Source organism: Chamaea fasciata, unplaced genomic scaffold (genome assembly GCF_029207755.1).
Source record: "Chamaea fasciata isolate MVZ Bird 193981 ecotype frontalis unplaced genomic scaffold, bChaFas1.0.hap1 SCAF_7, whole genome shotgun sequence".
NCBI lineage: Eukaryota > Metazoa > Chordata > Aves > Passeriformes > Sylviidae > Chamaea > Chamaea fasciata.
In genome coordinates this window covers 13,835,710-13,859,097 of record NW_027094092.1, presented here as the reverse complement: position 1 = coordinate 13,859,097, position 23,388 = coordinate 13,835,710, and the positions used below count along the sequence as shown (strand labels likewise).

General features: G+C 36.8%; 1 protein-coding gene across 1 annotated transcript in view; it reads right to left on the bottom strand.

The window, feature by feature from the left end:
* The window catches only part of OTOG (otogelin), a 93,430-nt gene that overhangs the window by 35,002 nt on the left and 35,040 nt on the right, over positions 1-23,388 (bottom strand). The window contains exons 24-33 of the mRNA XM_066187638.1: positions 15,371-15,478; positions 11,087-11,225; positions 10,668-10,802; positions 9,456-9,602; positions 8,733-8,852; positions 7,770-7,886; positions 6,741-6,897; positions 5,720-5,746; positions 2,901-3,068; positions 451-729 (exon numbers count right to left, since the gene is read on the bottom strand). Of these exons, the coding sequence (XP_066043735.1) occupies positions 451-729; positions 2,901-3,068; positions 5,720-5,746; positions 6,741-6,897; positions 7,770-7,886; positions 8,733-8,852; positions 9,456-9,602; positions 10,668-10,802; positions 11,087-11,225; positions 15,371-15,478 (1,397 nt within the window). The remainder of the gene's footprint in view (positions 1-450; positions 730-2,900; positions 3,069-5,719; positions 5,747-6,740; positions 6,898-7,769; positions 7,887-8,732; positions 8,853-9,455; positions 9,603-10,667; positions 10,803-11,086; positions 11,226-15,370; positions 15,479-23,388) is intronic.

The window sequence follows — 23,388 nt, the reverse complement described above, 5'->3', positions numbered from 1 at the left end:
TGAGAATTCACTGTACAGAAATCTCTTTCTTGGCAGCAGGCAAAGGAGAGAAAATGTTGTCCACACAGAGATCTGTTCTTTTCTATTCCATTTGTGAATCCATTATTTATGAGTACGAACGTTCTGCTCCTAAAGAACTTTCTTACCACTTCCACAGCAAGTATTGCCCAGAAACTATACATCAGGATATGTATTTCCAAACCCATTCGGCAAATAAAACAAAATTGTGTGTTAAGCTATTTAATGGCTTTGCACAAGAAAACAGAATCTCATCTTTGCTACAATGCTCAGGGAAAAGTATTTTGAGCCCAGATGTCCCGGAGTCCCCACACCTCCCAGTAATGTAGGGGAGATGTAAGCAATCTCATCACCTCTGAAAATAACACCATTTAGCCTGGATTTGTGCAGGGAGAAAACTGCTGCTCATAACATTCAAGTACAATTACCTACCTACAAGTTTAAAAAGGGTTGACAGTCTGAACTCCTCTGAATGATGGTACTTCAAAAGTTCAACTGAAGAGGCTGAAATGTGGATGAAGTGCCCTGGTTTTGCAAATGACTCAAAGGAACTGTATCCCGAAAGCCACGTATTCTTGTGAATGACAAATGTAGATCTGTTGTGAAAATCTTCCAATTTTTGATATTTAGAAACAGCAAGAGTATTATTGGAGGCCAGCTGAAGAAAATAATTTGGTCTCTCAGCTGTTTCAAATGAAATCAAGCTGGAATCTGAAAAAACAAAACAGAAAAGAGCACACTGAACTTATTTATTTGCTGATATGGGCATAATAAACCAAGTTCATTCTGATGTACCACTACTAGTACTAGTAGCATGAGGAATGAAAATTGACTTTGGCCTTACCAGTGAAAACAGACAATCTTGTAAGAATATACACTATGTATGGATTGCAGAGTGCTAGATTGTGATGCTTATTTAGTTTTCTAAATACTCTACAGATTCCAACAGAAATACAAAGAGATTGAGATATTTGCCCGCACCAGGATAAAGGAATATAGCCCTGCAGTCAAGCAGAACTTAATTAACAGTCTTTGCTAAGCTATTTATTTAATAAAAACTTTAACTCCATTAAACTAGCTTTAAAAGTAACATTTGCCATCAGGAATTGATAGCTTAAAAGCTCAGCCTTTCATTAAAAATAAATTAAAAAACTGTATTTTTCATTCAGCTCTCTAGCTCTCCCTCTAAGAACGTTACAGCAAAGTCTTTTTTCTGGCAAATGTTCCCTCATGATACCTTACCCTGCAGTACTTCTGATTTCAAGCAGCCTCTGTACAGTCAATTGCAGGGCATCAGATCTTGAGCCTGTTACAGGCATCTGTTGCTCACAGAATTACTTCATTCTATTTTGCTGTAAACTCTGCTAGTCTCTTGAAAACAGCCATTAATCTACTGTAAAATCAACTAACCCTCCAGGACCGGGTAGCATTTCTTAAAAAAAAAAAAAATAAAGCTCAGAAAACAAATGATCTCTATTAAAAGGATATATTATCACATTCTGGTATAACACTTCTGGAAGACCACCTTGTTTTCTGAGCATAAAAGCTTCAGATATTCTGAAAAACCTACCAGTACTCATGAATGCCTTTTTATGAATTGTAGCAAGTAGCTCTTTGATAAGTAACAAAGCACAGTTAGTATGATTTTTAACACCTGCTGTATAGCCAATCAGTGCATTAATGCCCCAAACTCTCCATTATCCAGGAATTGCCTGAAACTGGTAAGACATGGATTTGGCTGAGGTACCAAAGAGTCAAGAATGTCCTATAATGATACATCATACTGATTGTACATATTCCTCATGACCAAATGATGAAATGCCATTTGCTCAAACTGGACCATAAGGCACAAAATCTGTTTGCCAGGTTAAATTCTGAGTGAGAGTTTTTTATAGGGGAATAGAACAGTAGGACTGACCTTTCCTTTCCAAACATAAATTGAACGCAATGTACAAGTGCCTCAAAACTATTACTAATAAAAGATATCTGTCCCCAGCTATTCTGTTACTTGAGCTCTTGTGTCAGTTCTACAGACAGCAGTATTAGTAATAAAGTGCTTCTCATTCTTTTAAGTGACACACATCCCTCCTTTGATTTCACAAAACAGCCACCCTCAGGCTGTCCAAAGAGCTCATCAGGGAACTCTGGTCAGTAAAACCATTGCTACCCAAGTGCTCTGTGGACATTGAAGTTGTGTATGCAGACAACTTCAGCATTTAATTAATGCCACAAATGCTGGATATACTCTTGTAGGCTTTCTGCACTTGTCTGAAGGTGTGCAACACATCTTGCATCTGATGAAGAAGTTTTCTTCAGGGGAAACTTACATTGGGACCTAAAGGAGACAGATTTGCAGCACTGACCCTTACAGAGCCCAGTTAGTGCCAAAAGGCATCTCTGTGTGTGGGCAGACAACGAGTGACAGTGGCACAGCAAGGAAAGTGGGGAGGACTTTTCTTGCAGCATTTCTCTTCCATTCTTTCCCACTTCCACCAGAAGAGAGGTAAAGGGAGCAACCTACATGGAGTACAGGGCTGCAATACTAGTTTGGTGCTTCTGAAGGCTGGGGTGTGGGGAGGCAGTTGCTTTTCAACTGTTTACAAAGCTACAAGCCAAAACCCACTAAAGAAAATTTTGGCAGACATTAAAGTGCATGTTCAACTGACAGATAAACCAAAGCAGGTTTTTTGTTTGGTTGGTTTGGTTTTTTTGGGTTGTGGGTTTTTTGGGTTGTTTTTTGTTGTTGTTGTTTGTTTGTTTTTTTGTTGTTTGTTTGGGTTTTTGTTTTGTTTTGGATTTTTTTCTTGACCCAGATCTGTTCTTAAAGACAAGGGCAGAATTTGTTCTATCTCGTGTAAGATGCTAGGTTACTATGATTTTACCATGTGCTCTGGGTTTATAAAGTCCTGAAGTCAGCATAAAGCTCACTACATGCCCAGGAACAATATCATCTTCTTTCACAGGGAAAACAACACCGTCCACCAATTTTGCTGCTATCACAGTTTTTCCATCCAAATAGCTGACCAGTTTGTATGGGCCTTTTCCCAGAGCTGTGGAGAAAAAAACAATTTTTTTTTTCATGTCAAGTGTCACAAATGCTTGAGCCCTAAACATTAGGGCATGTGAAGAAAACCACATCTCACCACTCTGAAAATAGATCTAGGTGCCATGCACTAAACTTGAATGAAAACAAAAACAAACCTTTTTTACAAAATAGATGTTCCGAAAATGATCAAGAATACCTACTCTCAATTTTCAAGATTCATTCTCATTTCTGTCCCTTTCATGTGCTTTGGTTTCATAATCAGTTTATTGAAATCAGCTGACCCCTTGGTTATTTGATTTAGGACCCTTCTAAACTATTTATTTGGATGGTCAGACTGATTATACACTTCTTAGTACTCTTTAAAACCTATTTTATTAATGTCCAAAGCATGAGGCATATTGCAGAGAATAAAAGTTCGTTGTCAACAAGCATCAAAAAGCTCCTTGAACAGTGAAGATACAAACATAACCACTGTGAAGTAAGACAGGAAGAAATCAGCATCATAAGCAAAGAATGGTCATATTTTTGTCTATAAGCAAAAAAACCCAAAACCATGCAAAGTTATTTTACAAACCTTAAAATGCCACACCTTCTTATTTAGATCAAACTTTACTGCAGAAAAATAGTTTAGAATTTATTTTTAGATGTTTGAAAGTATTTTTGTTAAGTTCTCTGTTAAAATAAAGCATTTCACGCCTCACCTGAGCTGTTCACCTCATTACCAGACATGGCAAGCATACATCCGAGATAACTGCAGCTATCAGCTGGGAAGTCAATAAAATGGACTCCTAAAATCTGTTTCAACAGGTTAAAAGTTTGGACTGCAATTTTCAGCCTGTCTTCATACTCTGGTTCTCCAAAACCTTAAAATTTATTAAGAGTTTTGAAATCCTAAGGATGCTGCATTACAAGTAGAGCTTTAGATTCTAATGGAATGAAAAGGTAGCCAGTTAGGACACAAGTCCATGCCCACCTAAACATGTACAAAGATACCTCTTAATCTTCAGGGCAGGGGTTGGAAAAACATGTTTTAAATTAATACTTAAAACATCCAGTACTCTGCAAATATCCTTATATGTTTAAGTATCCCATCTCAGGCCCATCCAAAAGTTGAGACACCACAGCCACCAGCTGAGGATTTCCCTTGAACAAAGGGCTTCTGCTTCTAGTAGGACTGGAACTATTTCACTCTGGATTCATCACAAAGTTACACAGAGAAAACTTCTGTCTGGTATAAGACAATTTCTTAACCTTCCTATCTCCAAAACGAAGTAATTCTGGGTCATCTTACTATAAGTTATGTAGGCAAGAAATTACTCAGCATAATTAATTTTGCCCACTGACAGCTCTGAAACATCCTGTGTTGAATACTGATGAGCTGAATTAGCAAAGAGTATAAAAATGCAAAGTAAGAAGTATACAATAACCATGCTTATTGCAAGGCTAGTCACATGCACAAATCCCCAATATTTCCACTAATTTCTGCCAGTGAGAATTCAGCAACAAATAAAGGTAATAACGCCCCTTAAAAGTTTGTGTTACACCATCCAGCTTCACTACCACCACAGATGTTAGAGGCACTGCACTTTCAGTCTACCTGCACTGACTGTCTATTATCAGGCTGTGTCTCTTTTATGAAACAAACAAACAAACCATAAAGAAAACTTAAAACCTTCAATCACCTCCTATATTCAACTATCCTTTATTTGAATTCATTTAAAATCTTAAATGGTGATTTAGATAAAATTCCCCGGCCCCACTCAAAATCTTCTCAGGAGTCAGTGTGTGAGAAAAGACAAATTTCCTGCCTATATTTTTTGGGCCTGGCACAGTGCATGAGCCTGTCCTAATTTAAACTTAGTCCCTTTCTGAGACCTTTCCAGGAGTGAGTTTTTGCAATATTGATCAGACGACCAAAATACTTCATGTCATGTGGATAGACATGAGCTTGATAAAAAGTTATAGCATTAATAGCAGGAGCCCTGACCCTTCCTCACTCTAGGCTGGTCTGTGTGCCACATTTGACTGTGCAGACACAGGCAGGATAATTTGGAAATAGTCAGGATATAGATTCCAGGGCTAACACAGCACTACAGCACCCAGTGCAGGTTCAAGGTATGGTCTAGCACCTTCTCCAAGGTTTGTATGCCTCACTGGCAGCCACTGTTGGCTGCTCAGGAGTGTGAAGCTAGGTCAGACAGACCTAAAAGGAGTGTTATTCCTCATCTGGGGACAAGAAGTTGTCATAGGTTAACATCTACCTCCCTCTGAAGGCTGCACAGGAGCCTGTGAGTGATTTAACCACCCACTGGGGTCTGTTCAGCTTTGAACTGGACTGTGCCTCAAGCAAGTAGTGCTACTAGCACTTTTCAGTTGATATGCTGTTAATGATTTAATTGTTTAACCATCATCCATCTCTGCAAAGAAAATTAGTTAGACACATGTTCTTGGGAGAGGTCCAAGGATAAAAAGTATCATGAAATTAAAAGCCTTTGAAAAAGCAAAATAAAGCAGCAAAACAGAATCTTGGCTAGTTAAACAACTTAACATTCACAGATGTTTTCATTAACACAATTGTTTTTATACAAAGAGTCTAAGACTTAAATATAAAAAACCCCAGATTCTATTGATATTGTCACTTCCTTTAGAACTTACCTTTGTTGAAATATTCACAATCATAAGCTAGAAAAAGAAAAAAAAAAGTTAGTCACTCTATAGACAAACAGGTTTTCTACTCCCCTTTACAATTAAGATAAATTGGCCCAATTAGATAATACACAAACATTTATTCAAAAGATATTGCAAAATATTTGCTGTACTTCAGATAAAATACTAATTTAAACTACACAGATGTAAAGAAAGCATGGCCTCCCAGCAGGAAATACTAACCTTACATACCTACAGCTGTCTTTTTCTGACCTCTAGTGGCTGTGATTGAGCTTCACATTAAAACTCATCTTTTCCATCAAAAGTTGAGTAACCCCCTCACTCTGTGGCCAGTTTACTGTGTCACCCTGAGCAAGATGCATACTCTCTCTGAACAACTTTAAAGTTAGAAAAATGCTTGTTTCCTTCCGTTCTTTGCATCCCCCCTTCATTTATCACATCTTTGGGGAAATGACAGCCTCCTGTTAGGCATTTCCACCAGGTGTTAGAGAAAAAAGGCCGCAGATATTTTTTGTAAGTTCTAAGAATTGTTGGAGAGGAATACTAAGGTAATGACTATTCCCTGCTTAAAAACGTACTTGTATTTCTTCAGAAGGCAAGAAATACATTTCACACTTGCTCAGGGGGTTCTAATAAGGCATGTATGTTTACTAGACCTTATTAAGAAGTAAAGTTCTGCTGAAGATGGAAATCACTTTCGCTGTTAACTTTGCATCTTTGGTTTGAGAGATGCACTTTGTACCCTAATACAGACTTCCCAGGACTTCTCCTTTCACATCATAGGACAAGGGATTAAAAGTAGAAAAATATCAATCACAAACACAGAAAAAGCACATAACCCAGCTAGACCAGAAAGAAATTGGAGTGAGAACCAGCAACTCATCTTCCTACCAGTGGATTAGGTTCAATTCCTGGCCCCAGGTAACCTGGTGTGACTGATTTTTCAGGTCTTGCTCCCATGAATACAGGGCAGTGGCAGCCCTTGGCAAAAGTGGTGGAACAAACTTACGGCACACTCTGGGAGACCTCCAGTCTACAGCAACTCCGTGCTGGCAGCACTGGTGGGCATATGCTGAGACACTGGTGCAGAAACACTCACAGTCACCTCCTTGGTTACAACCACAAGTGTCTGTCAAGCAGTTGGAGTAAAACCAGGTGACGTCAATCTGGAAATGAAAATTACCGCTTATCAAAATACACTCCTGTAGAAACTGCCAACCAACACCTCGACACAAAACTATGGCTCTTTCAAAAGGCAACACATCAAACTTGGAAGTATTGGAGATTTCATTCTCAATGCTTCCTGAAACATGAGAAAAAAAATGTTCATTGGAATGAACCATAAAATCCTGTCCAGCACTTAGCAACACAATTAAACCCATGACCCATTAGGAACTGGCACGTTAAGATATTGATGTGGGCTTGTGTTTTTATGGTTCTGGAATATTTAAGCCCTAATAAACTGTGAGAAACCTTATGAAATAAAAGGCTAAACTGACCACAAATCAGTACAACTCAGAAATTTTAAAGAAGTCAGATACACATAAAATGTAAGAAATCAAAGTAGATGGAAAGTTCTTTACATGTGAGTAGTTCATTTTCTCTTCATATTATCAGGCAATCTCACATAAGAATTTGTCATTTTTCCTTACAGTATCTTCAAGTCTTAAGTGACAAAATTTCAAAGAAAACCATCAATGCTAATTTGCTTATGGAAATGTTACATATTTACGTAATTTACTCAAATTGATTTACATTTGAATAAGTTTTCTAGGAATGAGTTCTTCCCACCTGACATTGCCTATTTAATAAATTTCTTTATATATGTGTGAAGAATGTGCGTGCCATGTAACACATTTCATGAAAAGCAAGCAAGTGGTTATGCTTACACAAATAATGCTTGTGATTAAAAAGCAAATATCCAAAATTGGGTGTATTTTTGTCTTCGTTAATTACAAAGTGCTTCATGTTGAAGAGTAACATTTCCCTCTGGTGCTATGTTCACTTTCCCTTGATTATATACAGGACTACAACTCACCACTGGGTGGCAAGCTTCAAATGCTTCACTTAGCAGTATCCCACATTCCTTCTTGGCAAATGGCTCTCTAAGGGGGTTCAAACTGCATGGATTTCGAATGTCGGAGCTGTCAACACACTAAACCGGGAAGCAAAATGAAGGTGAGAAATCTTTTTCGTAACTACTTCGTGTTTTGAAATTGCAAAGCATATTTTTGCGCTTTTAATTTTTTTAGGGAGTTGCTAAAGTGAAGCGAATGCATCATTTATGAAACTAAATCAGGACTACGATATAGGATTAAAAGCTAAAGGTATTGAAAAAGAAACACAATTTGAAGAAACGTTTCACTGGTCTGAAAGCAGCAGAAAAACACACACATACGTCTAAGCAGAGGTGCCAGAGAGGCCCAACCTGCAGTACTTACACCTGAACAATCTCCCTTGCATAAATAACAAAAATCACTCAATGTGCATTAGGAGCATCAGAAATCAGATCTTTTTACCCTAACTACTAGGAAGGTACATTTCTATAAACACCACTAGAAACATTACCTTAGAAAAAGTTACATTTCTAACTTTACAGCACGTGGAATTTTTTCTTTCCATTGCTATGGTTGCTCAGTTAAATGTTATAGCTATGAAAAAATCAGTTAAACTATCAACACACTCTAAAATGAACTCAAAATTCTTCCATTAAAAAAAAAAAGCACTACTTTACTGCTCAAATGTCATCAAAAACATTCAAGATATGGTTACAGCATTTTTCTTTACTCTATAACACTCCAGCAAAAAAAGGTGATTATTTTCTTTTCTTTAACAGATTATGACATCTTTAAGAACTGCTGATACTGTCATTAGTATTGCTACCTGTCTGGTTCTTCCAGGAATGAACTTCTGATCTCATTTGAGATTAATTTTATGGTATAACAGGAAAAAATCTATTAGCAAAATACACTAGCAGGCACATTCTCTTTTTGCCATGTACCTCCACAGCTGTCCAACTGTTTCCAAACTCTTGTGAGTTTGTTAATTCAAAATTATCTGGAGTCCTCAGTTCATTTACTGTCTTCAAATCAAAATTTCCGCATAATCCAGTCAATTCTCCCTGAGAAAAAAATTATATACACACACATATATAAAATTGTATTTTCACAAGATGAAGCACTATCAGTCATAACCATTCTCAAAATTTGCATCTTCAGCTGTTTAATTATATATTTGTCACATTTTGATCCTTTTTCAGCTACATTTCAGTCAAAAGAATTCAGCTTTTCAGTCAAAAGAATTCAGTAACAAAGCTATGGAGGATTTTTATTTTGGCAATGTCACTATTACGCCCTTTCAGTTATGTATCCCCAAGCCTTTAAAAATGGAGATGATCTTTTTCTTCAGAGAAGGGAGCTGTTAGCCACTTATGTGTTTTTTAAGCCTCAGCAAAATAACATCTGCTTCAGTCATGTAAGGAATGAGGACTGAGGGAGAACTTTGCCCCAAAGATATTTGTTTCTGTTGTTACGGAAGTTATACAGAAAAGAGTAACTAAAAAAAAAAAAGATAAAATGAGAATGAATATTTTCATTGACAAGGTAGCTGAATGCTGCTTTAATTTATTTCTGACAGTCTGGTCTCTGAATAATTATTCTTTATTTAGCAAGATTTTCATAAATACCTCAAAGAAATGGCAATAAGAGTGTTGACTTCCACCTACCTGCCACTGATGACCCATCTGCACATGAACTGTTGTTCTCTGATCCCAAAGAATGGTGATATGTTCATCAGGAAAATGAACAACAGTGAAGAATCCAGCTTTCCATAACTGCATTTTTTGTAGGCCATCTATGTGACTAGATAAGCTCTGTTCAGAATAAAACAAGGGAGCTTATAATGGAAACAATATCTTCATAAAATGTTCATTTGACAGGAAATGAAACACCTAAATAAAATTAACAACATGACTTCCAGACGTATCCAAAAACAGACAGAAGGCCTCAGAGGGAGAAATGCTTAAGCAAAAGGGGCCTGGATTTTGAACATGAAGTGTATTATATTTTTCTGATTTTCCAATGCTAAAAGTTAATTTTTATATCAGATTTACAGGACGGGTAATGGACTGAAGGTCAGAATGTGAATGATTCATCTGGGAGGTAAATGAATAGTCTTAAGGCTCCTGATTATGATTTTCACTTAGTTATAAATAATTCTGTCTCAGTCACATTTTTTTTTTTTAATATGGATAGGTAAAAAAGATTAATGAATCAGCCTCTGGAAATAAGGAATTATCCAAATATGTCCCTAGATTATAATCTTATTTACATGAAGCATTTGTCTCTCGATCCACAAACAGTCAGACTGCAACTTATTTGTAGCAGGGACTAAGATGGACTACTCAATATCAAACTTCCTTTCTACAGTCAGTCTATAACCTGTAAATAGTACTATTTATACTATAGTTACTAATATACTAAACATTTACAGAATAGAGTTTGCAGTTTGGCCAAAACAAAAATGAAATTCAGGCTGTGGAGGATATACCAGGGGCTTTAATTTGTCGGGATTTTTTTAACTGTATAGAAATATTCCTCCTATACATTCCAGACCTGACTAAGTTCTTAATTCCTGTTTAATAGCTTAGGAGAAATACAGGTGTTTTGAAGCACTGGGAGTTTTGCTATTAATTCCACTAGAACTAAGTCTAAACAAAAGAGCTACAATTATATCCTCTAACATTTTTGTCAAATATAGGCAAGATTTTGTTTAAGGTTTCCATTGAACAATCCAGATGTGATCAGCATCCACTGTAAAGATATTTACACGTCTGCTACTGAGGTGTAAACACAATAACTTTTTGGTTATAAAAGGAAGAAACACCCAGAGAAGTACACATGCTGCTTTTTAATCAGCAGCAAGAACTGAAACTTACTGGATTCCCAGTTTCATCATCAAATACTAAAAAAGATTTTCCAACATTAATGAACACGTTTTTTCTGCAAATGATTCCAGTACTAAAGCAGTCAATATTCTCAATAATGACAGAAAGAGTGGTTGAAGAAGTACCCTGAAGGAAAACAAACAAACAAACAAACGTCCATTTTTAAATATACTAATATAAATATGCATATTGTTACACAGTTCAATTAGATGAAACCTCAGTGTATGTTTATGTTATGTATGATTCAAAGCCTAAACAATATCAAAAACCAACGATGAAAAAACAGGATGTAGGACTCAATAAAACACACAGACAGAAAGTAAGTACAACAGTAGATTTTAACAGGTTTAAATCCAGTTTTAAAGTTTTAAATCCACTTTTAGAGAGGTTTTACAAAACAAAAACCTCACCTTAACCAGGTAAACCTTGCAAGTTCCAACAAAGTCAAAGGTGAGTCCATCAAAGGTCCTGTAGTGCCGATCCCCATACGCCGTGCACATCGATGGACAAGGCTGGAAGGTGCACTGGAATGATCCATGCTGGCAAATGCTGAAAAATGCACCACCAATAATAGGAATATCAGCTGCAAGCCCAGGAAAATGATCACAGCTATTGCACTGAGAAGCAAAGAAACAGAAGCTGTGCAAGTGTGAGAAGTGGGAACAGAAGCATTCTGAAATGTTGGCTAGAAGCAGGACACATCAATTAATTCTCTGGGGGAAAAAAAATGTACATATTGAACTCAAACCATCTAAGTTTCTTCTTGTAGGAGAATTTAGAGGGTCCAGAATATACAGACAGCACAAAAAGTCCCAAAAACCCCAAAAATATAACCAAGAAAACCAACAATACAAAACATCCAGTGCAACGTAATGCAATTTATTCTCTAGTGCACACCAATAACATGCCACAAGGTGAAAGCCTTCTTTTTCAGCTTTTCACCAAACATTGTTTTCTGTACAAGCTGAGTCTTAAGAGTCAAAAAGTAGTATGTCCTGTTACTAGTCCTCATGAATTCACTGCTTGAATGAGAATTTCACAGAATTAGCAAGGAAACATTTCAGTAGCTTTATTCTGGTGCTCGGGTTCCTTAAAAGAACCATGTTGTTGGTCTTACTCTTTTTGCAGATGTCTACATGTCATCACCCCCAATCCCCAGCCTAACAATTTAGGTGCTTCCAGAACAGTTCAAGTTATGTCTGTGGCCACCACCTTAAGCATCAAAGGGTCTTCACCGCACATCTAGTGAATGTTCAGACCTTGCTGAATTCCTTTTGCAGCATAAGAGAATAAATGGATTCGCTTTGCATTATAAGAGGCTTTCCAGCATTGGATAAAATCCCTCTTTCTGAATCAACGTCTTGCAATCTAAATAATATTTTCAGAAATGACGTAATTTTTATAAATAATGGATACATTTCATTTCCTGCATCCACAAGTAATCATTAAAATATCATTTTTACATTCCCAAGTGACCCAGACACTGAAACTGTCCTTGATAAAACCGCAAAGTTGTTGCCCTGGCATAGCTTTAGTATAGGAATCTTTATAAATGTAGGTTAAACTAAATACAGCATGTGATATATTTTTGGTACATGTCAAAGTTCATTTTTTAAAAAAAGATATTTTTAATTTCCTCATTAAATGAATGTCGAATATTTTACAATTAAAGTCTTTATCTGACTCACAGAAATATTGGATAGATCTCTAACATTTGATATCTCATATACTGAAGCAGCAGGCAGTATGAAGTTTTTTCTCAGTATAAGTTTTTGTCAGTGAACTCGTCCTTCATATTTCTATCACAGTGCCAGTACACTACTCTTTCCAAAAGGGCAGCAAATATCTAGAAAATTTAGGCAGCTCCAGCTGCTGCTAGCATCAGGTTTCCTCCAGTTCACTTAGTAATTAACTTGTACCCACATGGAGCCACTGTCCAGATTTTCCAAAACTCTGCTTGTCCCATCACTGATTTGGTTCACTGCTTGTGTTTTGCATCACTTCATGTGTCAACACACGAAGCATATGGCTAAAATAAGTTAAAAATAAAACATGTGAGAGGTGTTTGCTGTACCAAAGCACAAGGAAACAGCAGTAGGACTTGCTAACTGCAGTCACCTCAGAACATTACCAGAGGAAGGAACTTCATCAGGCTGATGGAGAGAGAGGGAAACAGAAGAAATTAGGTTTGAACTGGAAGACTGAGTACTGCTTCTCATGTTCTCTTGAGACACTAGGTTTTAGTTTTGCTCTTGGACTATTCAAATTCTTCTCTGTATGCTGACCTCTTCAGGGCCTGTGCAGAAACATTTCTTAACATGTAAAGCCTAGGGAGATCCTTTTTTTTTTTTTCAGGAACACATCCGTAGTCAGAAGGAAGGGATTAAGTGGTACACAATGTCTTTAAAGTCCTCTACACCGGGCTTGTTTCATACTAAGTGAACTAACATTTAGTTATCAGAATCTAGAGAGCCCTAGTTGGAAAAGCTGAGCTACCAGAACCTTCTAAACTTCAAACAGCTTTTTATGAAGCATATTTCCAAGAAGCACTTAAGAATACAAGAGGCCCAATTCAGCAGTCTACAGAGAGTGACCAGGAGTTGCTCAATGGTCTCAGCATGAGGACAGCAGACCAGCACATCTACTTGCACAAACCCATCTTACCTGGCACAGCACCCTATCAAAATATTGCTCTGATAGCCTCAGCATTAGAACACTTTATGTTTAATATTGCCACTACATGCTAAATATTTCACTACTTGCACTGAAAACCTGGGAAACCTAGAACCATAGGTCAGTCAGACCCTATATATCGGGTTGAAAGTTCCTGTCAGCTCACAGGTAGTTTTGCCAACTTATGAAATTATTTCGTTTATCATGTTACTGTTCAATAGATAAATCAATACTTATGTTGCTGACACTACATCAAATATGAGTAAGATAACGTTTAGTATCAACACCCACTAATTCAGTGCACCAACCTCACTATGTGATGATTTCTAGGAGTTTCTAAGCGTGTTTGTTTGCACAGAAGCACTCCCATGCTTTGCACCTCTCCCTTAACATATCAGATACACCCCTGCATACACACTCAGCAGACTCAGAGATTTTATATGCTTCATATCAAGCAGAGCTTGTTGCAGACTCCCTTCTATTGGAGAGCAACTGATTGCCAAATAGCCATCATCACTTACACTGTCTTTGCTTCTGGACATGGAAGACTACAAAAGCCATGACAAGATTAAGGATTTGTGCATGAATTACTGAGCCTGGCCTCAGGGGGAAAAAAAAAAAAAAGAAAAAAAAAAAAAAAAAGAGAGAGAGAGAGAGAAGGCTAAATATCCACTGTCTTTCTGCCTGCACTGCTGCTGCCAGTGGTGAAATCTCCTACAGATTAGATGGGATAAATGAATTCTCCCTGATGCAAGCAATCCCACACAAGGTCCAAATGGAGAGGCCTTTGGAGACAAGGGGGTGAATAATCCGGGTCGCTTTACCTGCCTGCCCAGTGGAGATGGCTTCTAAGTCGCTTCCCCAGTCGACCAAAGGGCTACAAATCTCTTCTAGAGCAGCTACTGAGGACCTGACGAGAGGCAGAGGAAGGCAGTCAGCACAAGGCTGCAGGGGGCACCACATCCAGACCAGGCAGAGCCTGGTGCTGACAGGACAAGCCTTCCCTGGGCTGGGCAGGCCAGGAGCAGCTGCTTACCAGGGGACACCAGTTAAATGCTCCTGGTAAGCTGCAAGGAGGGCACAAAAAGAGGGAACTGCTCTGCTGGGAATCTGGAGGCTACACAGCCTTTACCACAGCATCATGGTGCTTGGCAGTACAGCTGATTTTTCTGAGGCTTTGGCAAGACGAATAGCACTGCCTAGTGTCAGCCTGCAACATTCAGCCATGGTCAGAGAGGAAAACAGGCAGGGATTGTCAAGAAACGAGCTTGTTTCAGGTAGGATCAGGTAGGTGGGGTGTAATTCCACATTCCTGTGAAGCTTATTCAAATGGCAGTAAAAACACATCCTACTGAGAGTGCTCAAGGAAACCTGGCAGGGTATGTGCTGCTTTACAGCACTGGATAGTAACAGGAGCAGGTGTCTGAGTGTGTTTAAATGATCCTATCAAGCCTTGCCTATTGGAATTCTCCCTCTGAACGCTGATTGATTCATCAGTTACCCACATACACAAAATCAGTGATCAGTTTGTCAGTTTCTTTGCTTGGTACATGATGTTGCTCAGTACTTCCCTAATTCAGCATAGTAGTGGATGCACATTTAAGGACACAGGGTTACGTTCTGTTCTCTAGACTGCTCATATTTAGTGCCAAATGTGAAAATGACTAAGTAGAAAGCTTTTGAAAAAAGTCACTCAGGTGTAATATTTAAGGGATTTTTCCTGTACTTTAGGAATACCAGCCATGACCTTGAAAATAAAAAAAAAAAATTCATTTTCTAAATCAAGATTTTTAAAAACTAAAAAATCCTAAATCGCTATTATTTTGTCATGTAAAGCACTTTGGAACAACAAAACCTGAACCAGTTTTAATAGCTCTTTGAAGAAATGTAAATACGAAGTCAAAGTAGATGATTTAGATGATCTGCTGTGAAATTTACGATTAAAACACATGAAGAAAAAATAAACAACCTACAAATGCACAACTAAAGTGAACTCGTCACTTAAATAGATCTCCACTTACCATGTATGACAGGAAGAAATTACTTTGTCGCCTGGAAAATATTCCTTTCCTTTCCATGAGCACGGACATTCATCTGCATCCAAGCACATGTCTCCATGTTTCACAAGACTGTCAAAAAACCCACAAAAAGTACACATTCAGCAGCAGTATAGCTGGTATCCAGTTACAAAAATATTGTCCTGGACTTTAAAGTTACTACCAGTTTTGTTATTGAGACCCAAATAATATTTAAAGTCTTCTGAAACTGAAAAGGCACAATTTTATTAATAATTGTGCATGAGAAATTTGGTATCTTCCTTTCACAGGTACCTGAATATTTTATCTTTACTAAGTGCACTTTGGGCACTAACCCTCTGAAGATCGACTTGCTAATATGCAAATTTTAAGGTCAGGGGAACTCAGAATTTCCAGAAATCCTCTAAATTTCATTGAATTTCTTGTAACTCAGCCAATTAAATTGCATTTAACTGAAGCCAAACATAATCCATGAGATGTGGGAGCCATCACAGCCCTTTTTTCCAGTGGTATGTACTCTTAGTATCCAAAATTAGTGGTATATTTAGTCTAAGGATTTTCAAATAAGGATTTCTTCTTATTCCCTTCTTTTCTTTCCTAATTTAAAGAGTTATATTTTGCTGCAGTTATTCTATAGCCATAGTTACACCTCTTGCTCCATGAATAGTTTCACCAAGACCAAAAGAGCTATCCTGGCTGCATGAAATTATTGTTTTAATTAATATTTATTTCCGCATGACAGGCACCTTCATGCAAGCAATTACAAATACACTCAATTTCAGTGGCAGAAGTGCCCTCACAGTCTTCAAAGGAGATTTTCATTATAACAGATAGCCATATGCATAGCTATCTACAGTTCAAGACTAATGCTATGAATCTGTGTTTACACACAACTCCTATACAATCAGATAAAAATAGGAAACTACAAAAAGGAAAGTGAAAAAGATTACTTTCATAGAGAAAGAACAGAGGAATTCTTGCCCAGCAGGACTAAACAGAGTAAATAGTCCTAATTTTAAAGTTAAAGGTTTGTGGCTTTTTGATAATATTCAGAAAATCTGAAATTAGATAAAGAGAGAGAGAGAGATCTCGAACAGATTCTACACCTAAATGTCACAAAATACACCAGAAGCATTGAGTTATTTTATTAAATAAGCTATCATTTCACTGAGCCCAGGAAAATTGCATTTCTTCCAAAAACCAATTCACTTTTTTACAAACATTGTAATGCTGTTGGATAAGCAAATCTATACCAATATGGGGCCTGAGGGTCCAATAACAGATAGAACAGCTGTGATGACAAATCCATCTCTCAAATGAAAGCTGTGAAACTTGAACTCTTGACAAGTGCAGCAGTGTCTTTCACTCCAACTGCTGCAGCTCCAAGTTGTTTTGATCCTGCCCCATTCCATACAACACGAGAATCTAGAGCAGCTAACATGCCAGCTCCATAGTAAAAGGAGCACATATTACTTATAGGCATCATGCAGTCTAGGATAATCCTTGTTTCTAATATTTGAAACCTATTTGTATTGAGAAATAAACAGTGTCTTCAAATGGTACTTTTGGGCAGAAAATATTTTTTTTCCTGTTCAACTTTGTTTGGAATCTCAGTACCTCTCTGTAGCAACACAAAATAAAATTACAAAAATACAAAGAAACTTGTAGTTAAACCTGTACCTTCTGTACAGGTTTTCCCGTGTTCCTAACAGATTCATTGTTCCTGATATTTAGCACTGACATTTGGGCAAGATAAGGCACCATGGACAAGATGTGATAGGTGTGAGACATCCTTGACAAACAGGGTAACAGTAATGTTTTGTTTCCGTGCCATCCAAAAGGAAGCATTTCATCATTGAATTTATCATGGGGCATTTTATTTGCTCATATTAATTAGCTTGAAATTTGTATTTGACAAAGTACATTGTACAAATTTGTAATCTGTATTTGACTCTTCTTCAGTGTGCTGTGTATCAGACAAATTTACAGTTCTGTAAGGCTTATGAATGGGAACATGCAGAACACCATAAACCCTCCTCCCCCATCAAACTGAAAACCTGTCATTTTCCTCCAGGGTAGGTGAGGTGTTCTTTGTAATCCATACTTATTTCAAGCACTGTGTCACTTGGAGACAATCAACTGTGAGACTGAAATTCCCACTGGTTTAAAGCTGCTCAGAACTGAACAGGGCACATTCAGACACAAAGAGATCACACTGACAAGGTAACACTAAATGCAGTTTTTCCCTAATGTTATTACACTGGATTAAAAAAAAAAAGGTGATAACAGCTTTCTCTCTTGTAAAGCCAAGCAAATGGATAGATTTCAATGATCTAAGAATTCACCACAAATCCCTACAGAGAGGCCCTGCACAGCTCCTCTTTGAAGTATCAAACATTTTTTCTTGATGCTTGTACTTAACTGTCCAGCCTACAATGAACTGCAAAGACACAAGGACAACTATCCCACTTCACCCCGCTGAACATTCACTTTCATTATTATCTCATGATTATCTATACCTTTCTGCATTCACGCAGAAATATGTGAATAGTCTTGGTAAAGGCACCATTAGAAGTTATGTCACCTGTGACTCATCAAACAGTCCTTCGGTTCTGCAAAGATCACAAATTGGACCAAAACAATAAAAAATTGCTCTCCCAGCTTCCAGCAGAGCAGTTTTCAAAAGTCTGTCTTGCACAAGCTCCTTCTTCTCTCTCCTGCAACAGCCTACTATCAAGTGATTTATGCAGCCGCAGGTTCTTTTGCCACAACATTAAATTTGCTCTCTGAAGGTTTCACAGATCATCCTACAAAGGTCTGTAGTAGAATATAAGGGAAGCAAAAAATGAACAAAATAAGCATCAGGGAGCATTTGACTTGTCTAACCAGAAAACAAGAAATTTTGAGAGAAAAATCCAACATTAGTAACATTGCTATTGCACCGAATGCCTTCATTACAGTTCACTCACTGCCTAGACAGGGAGAATTAATATATTCTGGCTGACTTTTCTTTTTTGTTTGGGGAGCTTTTAAAATCTCTTCTTCCTCTTTCCCCTGCTTTATTATACCAAAATATTAGGTAATTTTGAGGAATGCTTGGAAAGTTTTTGTTATTCTCACTATACCCTTCCATCTTTCTGTGTTAACAAATGATTTTGGTGCTTTAATGAAGAGATTGAGTTTCTTTTGCAGCTTCACCTTGGATTGGAAACCTTCCTGCAATCAGCTCCAGCGCCAGAATTTCAGAAAGTAACTCTGAACATAATGGAAGTCTTCCTTTGAACTAAGTGACTGAGTTTACTATTTCTTTTAACAATTAGTCAGAAAGCAGAAGGTCATATGGAAAGGTGCTCAAGAACTTGAATGATACTGGTGAAATTTTACTGTCAATTAATACAAGTACAGGAAAAAAAATAGGTTTATTTGCAGCTGGTGTAAACTAGAAAGTAGGAGACCAAGAGGGTTTGTAAGTATGGCAAGAGGAAATAAGGAACTCCAAAACATATCAAGGAAAGCTGCAAGTCTGCAAAGCAGAAGAGGATGGAAGAGAACTGGATTGTCTTGCAAGGGCACTGCAATAGATGCTTTCTTTGGAAATTAGCTCCTGCACCTTTAGCATGCTGTGTCTATTGCCATCAGAAATAGCAACAAGCATAAAATCCAGTGTGGATAAATATTGGTTCCTGAAACACCCAAATATAGGAACATTAAGCAGTCTTTGTGAGGGAATTGTATTTTCCTGAGGAAATAGTAAAGCATATAGCCATGATTGGATGTATCCCCATGGGAGTTTATCCTTTGCCTGGAAAACATCAAACCTCAACAGACCTTTCCAAAGCTCTGCCTAAACCAGGAGTTTAGGTTTATTAAAAACACTTAGCCTGATAGCAGCAGCAGGGCCATCCAGAAGAGTGAGGTTTGGACAGAACACAGTTTTTATTTTCATGCTAATAATAACAGTAAATTTTGAATTTAAACTGAGGAGCAGTAGGTCTTGTGAAAAATGATACTAAACACACACCAAAAGCACAAGACTTTGATTTAATCGAAGGAGACTTATTTTAAGAACATAACATGGTCGGTGTAATTACATTAATAAAGATTAGTTTTCTAAAAGTATTTGAAACTCATCTGTATTCTTCCCATCTTAATTCTTCATTAATAGAGTTGTTAGTCCATAGGCACATTTATAAGATGAAAACATTCATTGTTTTCTTTGTGAAAATTAGAAAGTGATGAGTTTTGGTTTTTTTAATAAAACCTTCCAAGAATGTGTTCAAGCTTGTTATGTGTGACTTGATACATAGCACAGAAATACAGTGATAATTTAGAAATTTTTAGAAGGAAAATCTGGCATGATATTCCTTAGTTACAAAACTTCATTACGATTATAGTATAGTACAGCTTTGAATTTACTAACTCTTCATTCATCTATTTTATGAGAGCAATAAGTGATAAAAAAACCAAAAGAATTCTAATTATGTTAAATTTCCTCAAATTTAGTAGAGTCAAGTTTTAGCACAAAAGATATTCTTGTGTCATAAATAATAAGTTGTCTCCAGGGTGTCAGGGTGGGAGAAACAAGGATTGATTTTGTTTTTCCTAAATGTACATATGAAAAGAATTTGTCAGACATTTTGCTTAAAAAGGTTGCCCCCATAGTTGCAAACAATTAAACATATAGCGCAAGGAAAAAAGAAAACTGCAATACATTTGCCTTGAGTTCTTGAGGTTCAAACAGACTCACAGGCCACAAAAATAAATACACATACCTGGAATTATGGAGCACATTATGTTCTGAGTTATTCTAGAATGGTGTTGCTTTCTTTTTAAGATCAGTCTGTTGACACTCAATAAAATATCAAGTTGGATACTGAATGTTGCTGAACAGTGAGAAGTAACCTGAATGTACAGATAACCACAGGTAGCAGCCAGCTGAGAATTAACTTTTTACTCCCTTGCAGTACTAACATTGAGAGGGAAATAAAGTCACTGAAACAAGGTGAAAATTACAGCCAGTTTTATAGGCATGAGTAGGAAGAGAATTTTGGCTATGATTTAAAACTCAGAAAAAAAAGTTAATCATGAAAACTTTGAAGCTGAAATTTCAAAATACTGCAAAGTTAGCACAGACTGCTTGATCTAGGTTAATTGTATAGTGGTTGGTTGAACATAGCTTTATAGAGAGAACAAAAACATAAGAGGGAAAAAGTTATGAAGATCTAATAGGTGGATGTCACAGTTGCAATTAAAAACATTACTTTTTGCATTTGGGACAATATGTATTTCAAGCTATTGACATAACTCTCAGAATTTCTATTTATTATTCATATTTAGAGGCTGGTGGGCCTTGGTTTTCCCATCAAGATGGAATTATTATGAAATAGAAATGGAAATTGGTAAATATTTCAGCTAATGGAAATACAAATGGATAACATGATCTAAAATAAATATTGATGTATGTTATTAAACAATCTGACTGAGTCAGTCCAAATGAAAGCACCTGTCTTCAAAAATATGACAGGGCTCTTGACAGAATCATAGAACCATTTAGGGTGGAAAATACCTCTAAGCTAATTAACTCCAACCATTATAATACCCCTACAAAACTATATATATTGCAAATACAGCACAAATGTTATGCTGTACACTATAAAGCATAGATCAGTTAAATCCAACTCATGCTGCAGTCAAAAAGTTAAATCCTGTCAATGGGGGAAGGGAGAAAACACAGTTAATTCCTTCAGGAAAGGGACTGCTTTTCTTGACAGCAAGACTAACAGCAGGCTGTAAGCAACAATGAACAGAAGCTGTTTTGGAGATCATTACTGGTCTGACTGGAGACCATGGAAAAATCAATGGAATAGGACAGGCACAAACCAGCATATGTCCATCTGGAGCAAACATGTCACACAGCATCCAGAAATGTAGGAAAACATGACATTTTCCCCCTCCTTTATTCCCCTCCTTTTCCTTTACTTTGTCTTTTCTCCTTGCTTCTTCCACAGCCTGATTAAAGATTCCGTCTCCATGTCAAATCATGCACATTTGGTATAGTTAAGGAGGAAAAATAATAATTTGATTCATAGAAACCCAGAAGCAGAAAATGAAGTTCAAATATTGTACTTGAAAAAATATGCACTGAGTATTTCTTTTTTTGAAATGCAACATGAAATATTTCCCTTTAAATGGTGACAGATGAAAACCAGTCAGAAAAAATATAAATAAAGTCTTAAAAATTAATTAATATGTCAGGCAAAGTAGGGTGAATCAACATTAGAAAGTGATTTCCAGGAGAATTAATGTTTGATTTTAACGGCTTCTAAAATGGATGGAAAGTGGATCATCAATTTTTGTACCTTAAAAACTGTAACCCTTAGAATGACCTCCTGCAAATTTAGGTATTCACTTAAGCATGGTTACTTGCATCTGATTTACTCACTGCAGCTTACAGCTGCACTGTAAGCACAAAAAAAAAGTAGTACTGAAGTATTTGAAAGAGTATTTCAGACTCCAGACACCAGAAAAACAGACTGCAAAACAAAAATACTGCTCCCTTGAAATCTTAAGACCACTTCTGTGAAAAGAGGTTCTTTTTGTTAAGTACTTTTCAGGGTATCACTGAGGAATAATCACCCCACTAAATAGATCAGAAAGGTCCTTCCTGCTGAAAAAAAATGTAGCTTCCTAAACAGGTTTCTTAGGTGTGACATATTCACTTCACTTCACTCACTTTTAAAACTATTTTACCTAAATCAACAAATCAAACACATTAAACTGATTTCATTGCTACTTAAATTAGCTTAGTTTACATGTAATGAATCAAGATGAACTGATGCAAGATCTCAAACAGGAAACATGAATACAGCAATGAAACTTATTATTTCAGGTAAAGGACTAATGTTAAGATCAAAGAACTTCCATGGCTGTTTTACCCTTTCAAAAGTGGACAATGTCACCTGAGTTTTCTTTCACCAGTAAGAACTGATAGCCTAGAAAAGGGATTTCAAAGTTGCATAAATTCACAGTGCATTGAATCCTGCACTGCTTGAAATGACATGAATACAGGATGAGGTACTTTATAAAGGTGATGGTATTTTACCCATTTTTCTCTTCCAAAAATTTAATTAAATTTTTGTCATTGCTGGCTTTGACTCTAAGTTGTTCAATCTGCAGCATGAATCACTGTAGTGTGAATTCAGTGAGTGGCTTAAAACGTTAGGGCTCTTCATACCCAACTTCCATCAAAAGCATCTCTTAAAATTGCTAAACATTTAAAATTGCTAAAAATCTCTTAAAATTGCTAAACAATTATAATTCATTATCTAAAGAAAAAACCTGCATAGCTAATCCATAGCATAAGTCTCTCACTTTTCCAAAAGCACACTAAAAACCACACACCTTTAGGATCATCTTAGTTTTTCCTAAAGCAACCTCAAATAATAACAAATATATAAGCAATATAGGATCACTAGAGCTGAATATTTAAAAGATACCAGCTTTGACAAGTTTGTAAGTAACTTTAATTTCTACTTCATCAGTACAGACTGATATTCCGAACTCAAACCCTAGGCTTGTAACACTGCTCCCTAGTTCTGCTTTAAGTAGCACTGAGGGTGAAATCCTGAAACACATAAAAGACTCTCCCTTTTCATGACCTCAAGAAAAAAAAAAAAAAAAAACAACAACAAAACCAAAACAAACAAAAAAATCAAACAAAAAACCCCCAAACAAACAAAAACCCCAAAAAACCCCCAAACAAAAAACCCACCCCAATCAAACCTAAACAAACAAACAACCCCCCAAAAACCAACAAAACAAAACCAAATAATTTTTTGCTAGTACCTCTACAGGCAATGTAATGCAGAAAATTATTCAGTTTGACAAAGTTACAATAAAGACAAATCATCTTAATTTTGTATTTTTATCTCAAAGAAATCATAACACTTGGCTTCTTACAACCATAAAACCTTATTATCAGAGCTTTGGGATCACCAACACTT